We start from the raw sequence: 11,551 nt of genomic DNA on the forward strand, positions 1-11,551 counted from the left end.
TCATTTGGATCATCTTTTCAAACCTTTGGAGCACAAATAGAAAATCTCTGATTATAGACAGAAAGTGACTCTCTTTCTGGTGCAGACCGTTTTCTAGCACACATCCGACAACACAGAGCTGTACAGAAAATCCAAACTAGTGTGGGTACCAGCACTAGTACTATCTAGTACTACTAGTTCCACCTGCATGAATTTCATCCAAACCAGTATATCTCCTTTCTGGGCTTACAATGAGCTTGGACTACCACTCCACCACACCTTTATTGTTACTGGCATCTTTGCACAGCAGTACATTGTGGCACGTGGTTACATGCCTAACGTTAGCAGGGTACCAATAAGGGTATTCTTAGTAAGAGTTTATTCATCTCTTCCTGAAAGGCGGAGGTCCTTCTGGCCACTGAGATGCAGGCTTATGAACAGTATTACGTTGAGAAAAGCTGAAAAACTCAAAATAAGGAAATAGCACTTACCAACAGTATGTCTGTCACAACAGCCCAGTTTACAGATAGAAACAGTTCTCCAAATGCAATAAAAATCTGCAAAAAAGAAGAAAGCAGTGACTATACACACTGTATTGACCTTCTTTATTGCGAAGATGAAGGCAGGCTCACTGACTATGCTTACCTATGTAAGACTTGTTGTACATACCCATCTACTTATAAATTAAACCTCTCTGTCTATGCTTACAAACACTAACTTCATCTTAAAGGCGGGAAAAGGAACCAGAGAAGGTATGTGGGTTGCTTTGTGTCACAAATCCTCAGCAGAAGAGCCAAAACAGAAAACATACACCACCCTCCCAAATAAACTGTAATGAACTGCAGAACCCAAGAAGAGGAAAGCAAGAGCCTGTGAAGAGAAACATTCAGCACAGGCTGAAAAAGTGCTCAAAGATCTCCCTTTGCTCGGGTTTCCAAATGAAACCAGAGGAACACCTCTGTGCCAGTACAAGTACTCTTAAAGGCTCCTTCAGAGAGAGAACTTCCAAAATGAAATGGACTCCATGAGACAGGCAGCCTCAAAGCCTTGGTGCCCTGTGGGAATTCCCTAATTCATCACAGATGGAGACCCAGCCATCAGGAAAAGGGGTAGGCCCCCCCCAGTTCTTACAGCTGTGGTCTTAGAAAAGATTAACCCTTTCAGCCAGCGCTGGACATAGATTTGTAGAGACTAATCGATACTTGAGGAAAGCAGCAAAGCTACGCTATTAAGGTGGAGCAGTTCTAGAAGGCAGAATCTGTTCAGTGACACAGGCCACAAAGTCAGATGGCACTTAGGAAATAAAATCCATTATAACAACAGGTGCCAGCATCTTGTCCGGTAAGGTCTTGGTCAAGATGTTGTATCTGGTTGATGAAAACGCAGTCCTAAGAAAGGCACCGTGGCAAACCATCAGATGTTTGCAGAGGGGTAGCCTACATTCTCCTAAGAAGAACCAGACCTATTATACACCTTCCTATGATACCCCAACCTCCTCTGTGTTTCTTGCCTGTACTGTTCATGTGTTTTCTTCTCCAAACCAGTCTGGAGAAAAAGTTCCTTGAAGCACACAGATATTTAGTATAGACCTTTACTGAGACATCTTTTCCTTCAAAATGCTTTATATAGGTTTTCTAATTTGCAGCTGAATCTATTCCTCCATACATAATTACTTTTCTTTAAGTTTCATAACAAATACCACTCATTTCACATACTCCTTGACTATGTCTTTGCTCTTGGATTTATGCATCTGTCCTGGTTTAATCTGTTACTATCTCAAACCCTTCGAGTCCCACGTTGGGAGCCAAAAAAGATTGTTGTGGTTTAACCCCAGCCAGCAACTAAGCACCACCCCGCCGCTCGCTCACTGCCCCCCGCCCCGGTGGGATGGGGGAGAGAATTGGAAGAGTAAAAGTGAGAAAACTCGTGGGTTGAGATAAGAACAGTTTAATCACTGAAATAAAATAAGGTAAAATAGTAATAATAATAATTAATAATAATAATAATAGAAGAATACACAAAGCAAGTGATGCACGATGCAATTGCTCACCACCTGCTGACCGATGCCCAGCCAGTCCCCGCACAGCGGATTCTTCCCAAGAACAGTTTAATCACTGAAATAAAATAAGGTAAAATAGTAATAATAATAATTAATAATAATAATAATAATAATAGAAGAATACACAAAGCAAGTGATGCATGATGCAATTGCTCACCACCCGCCGACTGATGCCCAGCCAGGCCCCGAGCAGCGGTCCCCCCCGGCCAGCTTTCCCCAGTTTATGTACTGAGCATGACGTCCCATGGTATGGAATGTCCCTCTGGCCGGTTTGGGTCAGCCGTCCTGGCTGTGCCCCCTCCCAGCTTCTTGTGCACCTCCAGCTTTCTCAGTCGGTAGAGCATGGGGAGCTGAAAAGTCCTTGACTAGTGTAAGCACTGCTTAGCAACAACTAAAACATTGGTGTGTTATCAACATTATTCTCATGTTAAATCCAAAACACAGCACTGTACCAGCTACTAGGAAGAAAATTAACTCTATCCCAGCCGAAACCAGGACAGCATCCCTCTATCAAAGTGTTTCAACTGATACAACCTTGGCAGACCTTGCCCTTGCAAGAGACGGAATGCAATCATTCTTCTCCAATTCTATGACTGTTGCAATAACAGTCTATGGACTATAGAAACGATGCTGCATGCCGGTCTTAGCTGGAAAGCAAGTGACACACCTTTTATTAGAGAACTTTGGGCCAAACACAAAATGAAATGTGTCCGTTAACATGGGTAGCAATATCACACAGTTCAGCTTTTTGCAAGCCACCTGGCAATAAGGACTAACAATGTCAAATCTTGCAGCCACCAGAAAATACGAGCTCTTCATCGTCTTATTTCAAGCTAATACTCTCTGAACTCTCTTGAACTTCCAAATTCATCAAGGACCTTCCTTTCTTTTTTTCCCCCTGATTCCATACAAATAAACTTTAAACGTGCTATTGCTTAGAATTGCAGCCTGTGAAGTGGTCAAAGCAGTACTCACAGAGGAATTACAGGCAAATGCAGAAGTTGAATCCTGCTATACAGCGATAACAGCATGAGCTTAGGTAAATTCTGTCAGTTGTGCCACAACTAGCAAGAGATAGCGCAGGTTAAAGTGAAACAGGGAGGAGACAAAGAACAAAGAGATTTATTTAAATCCTGGCTGATACTTTAGATATAACAAGATGCAAATACAACAGTTAGAGCAGAAGGTTCTGAAGACTTCCAAACTGTTCTTAGATACTGTCAATGGAATAGATGCCTGCCTGCCTTTATACATCAAATGAGAGATTGGTCTATCTCCCTTATAGGCATCTTGTGATGTTTAGCATTTTTAAAGTGTTGTTTCCAGTTTTCCTTTCTCTTCATGCTTTTTCCAAGTTATTTAGTCTCTACAAGCCCCTAAGAACAAGAGCATGTCATGCCTAGTGCAAGAAAAAAAAGTAAAATTCATCTTTAGGAAATAAGTTATGCTTTCAACCTAGAGTTCGAAGGAATAGGAATTAATGAAAAATTATCCATGATAAGAAAATGTGATATTCAGTGGCTAAGGCCTCATACTCCAGAGAGAAATTATTTCATACAGAATTGTGTTAACATTAGAGACACAACTTTGTTAGCTTTTCTTTTCTTTCCTAAGGTCTTGTGTGGATTGCAGTTGTAGGGTCACCAGAAAAATTTAACCCAGACAGTTTTGGAAGGTAATAAATCATTCTACAGATTGTATCAAGGTATTCTGTCTAAAACCAATATCAATTTTATACTTTCTCATGCAGAATAAATGCAATATGGTTGAATAGCTGGCGTACTCAGCCATCCAACTGCAAAACAACTGCAATCAATAAAGAGGAGAGAGTTGTATGTTCTTTTCTTCAAAACAGGTGGAGATATCCTAGAAGTACGGTACTTGGCAAGAGAGAAGGGCTGAGGATGGCAGGAAAACAATAGAGCAATGCTCTATTTAAAGTGTATCCTTCTGTTCCTACCATCTTACAATATTCCTCATACTGTCTCAAGTTCTTACTTTTAATTAATTTAGAAAAGGTTTCCATTAAATTTGTGCAATCATGCTTGTGGGATGCCCATTCTAATCTAAGTGTACCTAGAAAAGAGTGACACATTGTATTTTATTGCTGTCACTTTCTCCAGGATCCCCAACTTTTTTAACAGACAACACTTAAAGTTGGTCTCCAAAGGATATAACCAGAAAAATGTCCCAAATTTTAAGGGGATTTTGCTTTGTAAATGACTGTTTATATTCATACCAAAAGCTAATATGAAGAGAATTAGATTGTAATCAATGTCAGTGCCAAACACACATTCTGCTTTTAAACAGTCACATGCCTCAACAAAAAAGTAGGGAATCAGTACGGCTGGACCATATGTGATCAGCGATTTCTGTCTTTTCAAGAAGAACCACACCAGGCAGGTGTATCGGGGCAAGAGCTGCAGAATGCCTCCTTCAAAGGCAAGTTGCAGGTCAGGACTGCATCCTGATACAGCATTACCATCAAAGATAAGTCTGTTTAAATCTAAGTTACTGCAACACCAAATATTGTCCAAGTTTCCCAGTCACAGGGTTCAGTCATGACTTTCCAAAGCACCTGCTGCACTGCAGAGAGCACACGTGTTTCGTCTTGTTTTGGAGACAGGAACAGACTTAGACAGAGTGTCCTCTGAGATAACAAAGCCAGGTAATATTTCTCTGTCTTTTCAAAGGTAGTCTTTGAAATCAAGAACTGGGTGTCCAGAAAGAGAAGAGAAATCTCATTACATTTCAGTTCACCTACCCCAACAGAAACCCTGGAAGTCCAGCCGTATTTCCATGTTCACTTGAGAATTCTTGTGCTTTGAAACATTTCTTCCAGCTTTGGCCATAACTGCTTAAACCTGTCTTGTTCCCTTTCATTATCCACTCAAGACAGTGGAAAGCACCATACAGAAACTACTGCAATTGCACGCTGATGCACGTGCGCTTTTTTGCTTCAGCAGCTTCCGCGCTGTGAAGTGATGGAGAGAGGTTTGCTAACGCCAGTGTGCCTGAGTAGACAGTGACTGGAAAGCCAGTTTCCTGCTAGCGTCCTACACAAATGGAAGATTTGTTTCAGTGGGACCTTCAAATTAGATGCACCAGCTGGCACGCCACTCCAATTCTCACACCAGTATGACTAGTGTCACGTCTTGTTTAGAAAGCAAGGAGAGGCACGGCTGGTGCCAGAGAAGGCAATAGTTAAGCAGCTGTAGTGGTAAAAGTACTAGAAGAATCAGGTGCTTAGATTACGTACAATTTATTACCACTGCATATTGTTGACATTACATGGTGGAACACCTCAATCAAGCACGTCAAACAAAAGACAAAATGGCAAAGTCTCTGGTTAAAAGACCAACTGGTCTGCCCATGGGAAGAAACTTAAGGAACACAGTTATCCATATCCCAGTTCAGAATTTCCTTCCAGATAACACACTGCTTGAAAACAGAACGCTGCTTGCAAGGAGAGAAACATTTTAAACAAATTTCTTTTTATCAGTCCTCATAAAAGGTGTATATATTTTGGCAATTCAGACCCAATATATTGAGTCACTCATCTAACACAGACTGGCAAATGAAACTGTTGTTCTCCACCTTTAATGACAAAAGAAGAACTGAAGAACATATTCGGAACGGGACTATGTGGGAACCTGAGAAGCAGAAAAAGAAAATGGCTAATTCTTTTGGCACTCAGATCTCCACTCTTGAATCTAAAAATAATCTTCAATTTCACATTTTGCTTTGTGTACACACACTCCGACATGCAAATCCATTTGTTTTTTCCTTTGGCATAAAGGTGTTTTTCCACAGGAATACACATTCCTGAGGAGTCAAAAGGAAAACCTCTTTGAATAAGTGTTATTCTTAGAAGCAAAAAACCTGCAAAAGTACCCTTTTGCGGAGAACTGCTGATTACTGTAATTAACTTTACTTGGATCCTCTTATTTATGTTAATCATGGTAATTGTGGCTATGGAGTCACAGGAAAAAAGCTTGGAGTCTTTCTCTAGCTGTTACCAGATTATAGTTAAAATAAGGTTTACATGCAGTTCCCTCTCACAGGGATTTTTTGGAACTATTTGTCCTTCCTAGTAAGTTTCTGTTTTTCCCTTTACTGAGAACAGAATTTAAGTGATTTATACTTCCGTGTGCATTGCCAAAAGCTTGACTCTGACGATCAGCTAGTGATTTGGGGCTTTGAAGGTGATGGCTAAATTATTCTTAGCAAGAACTGTGCTTATTGTACAGTCACAAGTACACCAATCTTTAAGTATTCAGAGAGCAAGAATAAATAAGAATACTAAATTAGTCACATAGCATTTTTAACAGAAGACTGAGACTTCCTTTAACTACATTTTTGGATAAGGGACACTCTATTTTCATGCAGCTAACTACACAGGCTTACTATTCTATTCCTTAGTGTGGGCAGACTCTGTAGGTCCTGAGGCTCAATTTATAATGCTCTGCCTGCCTGCCCTTTTCACTGGACCAGGTGATGCACAACGTGGCTCTCACAGGACAGGCTGCAGCTGCGGGCAGTATTAGAGCAACAGGCACAGTGCTTAGCTGGCAGGCCACCTTGTCACAAGTCACTGAAACCTCTTAATGGTCTAGAAGATTGCAAAGGATTCTGCAAAAGCCACCCCTCGCCTCCTCCTCCCCCTTCCCTTTCTCCCCAGGATCCCAGAAGACATTTTGCTAATGATAGACAGATTGGCACTTACAAAAGTGGACAGGATGTTCGTCTGGGCCACCATCAGAGCTATGTAGAGGCACAGAGCAGAAATGCACATGCTTGTGGCACAGATCAGAGGATCAGCTTTATTGTTTATCTTCCTTAATCTTCTTGCAGCTTCTGCCCCAGCAACGACACCCAAGATTCCCGTCCCAATGGTGATGACTCCAAATATTATGCTGGTGACAAAGCAAAGGATTCAGTTGAGCATAGTAAGACCACACTGTGGGAAAAAAAAATGGCGTTAGCTTATACCGTTAGTTTCCAAGGAATCTTTAACAGGGAACTTGAATTTTATTCCACTTGATCTAACCCTCCCACTCCTTCTAAATGGATTTAATCCCAAGCCTCAATTGAAGCTATGCCTCTGCAGCTGAGGCTCTATCCTGTGGAGCAGGTATTTTCCCATTTACAGAGCAGGTGATATGCACCCAGGCCCAAGGAGGACTCTTCTCAGTATGACCTGGCTTGGGCATCCAGTGATTTAGAGGTGACAGTCATCTTGGTTACCCTGTGAACCAATCTACTCAGTCATCCCTAAAACACAGATGGAATAACTCTGTATCACAATCTGCTGTCTTGGAAGAGATCCTATCACGTGGAATTATATACATCTAAATTACAACCCTCTAGTTAGCACAGCTGAGATGAGTCACTTCTCTGACTATGGGAAACATCTACCACTTCCCAAAAGATTTCAAAGAATACTGAATAGTTAACTAGTGGGAGGTCCATGTAGTATTTTCTGAACACAGAATTTCAAATGCCACTCAGCTTTGTGTGTCTGCAAATGCAAATCCATTCTTCAGGAATGACAAGTTCATGTTTTAGAAGTACGTGTTTGAATAGCTTAGAAGATTCAACTTCCAAAGGGACTTCCATAAATGCTTTTCTCTCCGTCCCAAATGAGATCCTAATGACAAAGCAAGTCTCTTGCAACAAGACCAGTGGTGCCACTGATTGTTTAATGCATCATAATTCTCCTGAGGCAAACAGGGGCAGGAGCATTGTGTTCTGAGCACAAGTGCTTCTAAATATTTCAGAGTGCTACTTGGTAAGTTCTGTACATTTTCCTAAGCTTTCTCTGCCTGCAAAGCAAAGTACCCAGCTAGGATATGATCTATTCCTTTAAACTACTGTGCATCTACTTTTTAATTTCTTCCTGGCTGATTAGGAAGAACTCAATAATTCTACAAGAAAAAAAAAAGTATTGCTATACAAGATAACAAACTTTAAGCATATTTGTACTCTCCCTGTAAGTTCTTCAGGATTCTGATCCATCACTCACTGTAGCTTGATAGTGACAATGTATATTGTCACTATATTGTCACTAGTGACAATGTATATTGTCACTAGGCGGAATAACTATCTTAGAGGTTTGTCCAGGAGAGGCAAGTTCCAAGGTGACATTAGTTGATCAAAGTATTCATGGAATTGTGTTTAGAAAATTCATGTGTCATAAACTGCAGTTGAAATAAACCTACAGCTGGAAGGAAAGGGAACAGCCAAAACTAAATCCAAGCACAGTTCAATTGACCGGGAGTAGGAAAGCACAAAAGCCTAGTCCTGGGGAAGGGCTCCTGTGGGATTCTTTAGGGTCTGAGAATGCTCACTTGTCTGTCTGATCTGTTCAAAAGAGTCTGCACAAAGACCTAAATAAAAACTTCATACTGCCTATTTATCTACCTTGAAAGGATTGAGACCTGAGTCAGCTGTGCTGCCATTTGAATTTGTGTTTCCAGGGAGTCTAAGTGACATAGCCCTGATCCTTAAACAAAGCCTGGAACTGCTGAACAGCCAAGAGGGGGAAAACGTCCTTAAAGTATCCCTGAGCAGGTCTCAGAATGTGCACCTCAGTTCTTCCAGCACCATCAGCTACAGGTCTGACATAGTTGTTTATGTTATGTTTCTTCACATCCCCCTGGAATAACAGTCTAAAACCAGCCTTATGCTGCTTCTGGCACTAGCTTATGCCAAGGTTATTTTTAAAGCACCCTGTAAGAAGCAGTACATGAGGTTAAACTATCAGGTGCTCCATTTTACGTCCCTGAAGACCATGTCTGCTCTCGCAACACTACTGTGGAATAATAATTCAGAAGGTGGATTAGAAAACAAAACATAGGCTAACACCTTCAGCTTAATAAATGAAGTGTTTTAAACTGTATCTGTTAACAGATACAGCCAAACAGTTTAAAATGTTCAGCGTCCCTTCTCTGCCTACCCTGAGCCAGACTCCTGAGTTCACTCCCTTCCTCAGCACTATTCGCTATTAAGTAATGTGCCAACGGTGGCATTGGTAGAAGGACAATCGCATTTCCCATTTAAATACTTGGGGATGACTATTCAAGCCATCTGGTTACACAACAACTCGGAAACCGCTTTTGAGTTGACTCGGTTATTCCACTGCAGAAAAGCAAAAGAACCCCATTACCAGAGGACACACTCAAGGTATGATTACTGCTTTTCCCTTTAATTGTCTTTACCTGGAAAGACAACGTAGTAAGCAGTTAGTTCTTGGAAATCCGTCATGAAGGCAGAGACTGAAACCAGATTTGGGATACCTCCAGAAGAAAGGTAGGGACACTTGTACGGAGGCCACTGGCAGGGAGTCCGTACATAGAAGAGAAGTGTCCCAGTGCTCACCGTTATTGAGGGTAGCCATGAAGACTCGAGGAACACTGAATACATTTTTCTATTCTGGATAACACATTGTAAGGAAAAAAAATCTCCTCCTAGCTGGGGAAAAGTGATCTCCAAAAAGTTGTATTATGATTACTTCAAAGTCCTCTCCTGTTGTAAATTCCCCTTGCCCATCCAACATTTGATACTTATTCATGAATCTTCATTGGTCTGGACAACCTCTGTAAGCGGAGCTCTGCTGGCGGTTACTCACAAGACCAAATTATCCTGTTTTGATGTAATGATATGATACTAGATCAAATTCATTGAGCTTGCTTTATACTGGGAGTCACAATGACCTGGCCAACACGGCAGGAGTTTTAAAACCAGACTAACAAGAAGATAATAGGAAAGTTACCAAAGCACAGGATCTAAACATACTTAAGTGGGTATTTAAGTAGCTTGGGGTGCAGCCTCCTCGCTAAAGCCGCTCCTTTTTTCCCCGCAAGTGTTCCTGTTACTGCTTCTTTCCACTTTACTTAAATAGGGCTGGCAGCCTCTTTCCAGTTAACCGAGTGATTATAAACAAACAAACAAATAGGAGTGTCTCAGCATACCTGGAAGCAATTTAGTCTAACATTCACACCCAGCTGCCTTCACAAGAAGTGTTCACGGTCACATCCTACCTTCTGCCTTTGGAAACAAACTGTGATTTAGCACTGAGCAGTGTTTCCAAGTGTGTTTCCACAGTCGTGTGCACCTCACCTGTTAGATGAATTGCACGATTCTTGGAGGCATGGTGGTACAATGCCCTGGACAACCTGAGCCCTGTAAAGAAACAGCGGTACCCACATTCCCAGGGCTCCAGTAACGAAGGCCATGGCAGTCAGACCCAGCGAGGACCAGACAAAACTCCGACTGAAAGTCAAAAGAAAGAAATGAGAGACAGTAGAAAGAATTGGGTGTGAGGACAAAGGGAAAGCCTACCTGCAATACCCAAGATTTCAAGCAATAACAAAACAATGCAGTCAGACATCTTATAATCAAAATGCACTCCCTTGAAGATATGAAGTTTGATGAGGCTTTATCTATGAACTTCAACAGTAAAGTACTAATTGGAGCGAAGAATATGACCTACTGATTTTGTGTTAAATCCCAGTCCTGGTCTCTTGCAGATTTCATTGCCAACCTTTGCTAAAACAATTGCTGTGAACTTTTTGACAGCAGAATTACAACAATAGAGAGTGGGCAAGAATTTAATGGCTTAGTAGCTAAATGAAAGTGTTCCATGTGCAAGTCTAAATGCCTCAGGATTTAGGTTTTAAGTTGATTGCATAACCAGTATAAATGAGAGTAACATCTGGGTCTTCCAAACTGTTAAGATGCAGCGGCTGAAGCGCTCCTTAACTCTACCTGAGTAAGTAAAAATAGACTCGCAGTCTGCACAGCGAGTTTTCATACAAAAGGAGAAGAGTTTTTAAAAACTGTCCAAATCTTGTCTCCTTCCTTCCCTATTCTAGGAGAAAATTAACTTTTTACTGGTCTCTTCCTAGTTAATAGTTTAGGAGAAAGTCCTCTTTGAGGTCAATAGGGAGGTATGAAACCTTAAGACGAAATAAAAGTGCTGCAAATGACCAGGTGACCACCAGACTAGAGGATTTGTTAAGATATGAACCTAATTCTTCATCTTCTAAAGAAAAAGGGCTCTTGGACTTGATTAAAAGTGGAACCACCTGTTTTCTGGCAGTACGTCCTTATGCTTTGGAAATCAATTGCTAAAGGAAAAGAAAATTAAAATCTATTTTTACAACATTGCTGGAGGTTGTAAGGCACATCCTCGTAGGACAGCAACTTTGACAAGAGTCTGGTTGTTGGAACGCCAGAAAGGTTCACTGTTGACTGAGGAAAGTTCATTTTTTTATTCACTTCAGACTGTACTGCCTGCAAATTGTGCTCCGGCAAACTGGATCTCGCATGTACTTGCTGTTCTGGATGCAAACAGGACGCAAATCTAGTTGTCAATTAGAAAACGCTGGATGCTCCAGAAGAAGAACACTCCAAAGACAGACGCGGTCCCAGGAAGGCAGCCCTTCACACCAAGGGCCTTTGAGCGGGGCCCGGGGAAGCGGCCTGCCGGCGCGGGCGGCGCGGAGCCGG

General features: G+C 41.5%; 1 protein-coding gene across 1 annotated transcript in view; it reads right to left on the bottom strand.

Annotated features, from left to right (window-relative positions):
* The window catches only part of SPNS3 (spinster homolog 3 (Drosophila)), a 30,864-nt gene that overhangs the window by 11,087 nt on the left and 8,226 nt on the right, over nt 1–11,551 (bottom strand). The window contains exons 7-9 of the mRNA XM_009319314.1: nt 10,160–10,312; nt 6,765–6,954; nt 471–536 (exon numbers count right to left, since the gene is read on the bottom strand). Of these exons, the coding sequence (XP_009317589.1) occupies nt 471–536; nt 6,765–6,954; nt 10,160–10,312 (409 nt within the window). The remainder of the gene's footprint in view (nt 1–470; nt 537–6,764; nt 6,955–10,159; nt 10,313–11,551) is intronic.

The sequence above is a fragment of the Pygoscelis adeliae genome, unplaced genomic scaffold (genome assembly GCF_000699105.1).
Source record: "Pygoscelis adeliae isolate BGI_AS28 unplaced genomic scaffold, ASM69910v1 Scaffold282, whole genome shotgun sequence".
Taxonomy (NCBI): domain Eukaryota; kingdom Metazoa; phylum Chordata; class Aves; order Sphenisciformes; family Spheniscidae; genus Pygoscelis; species Pygoscelis adeliae.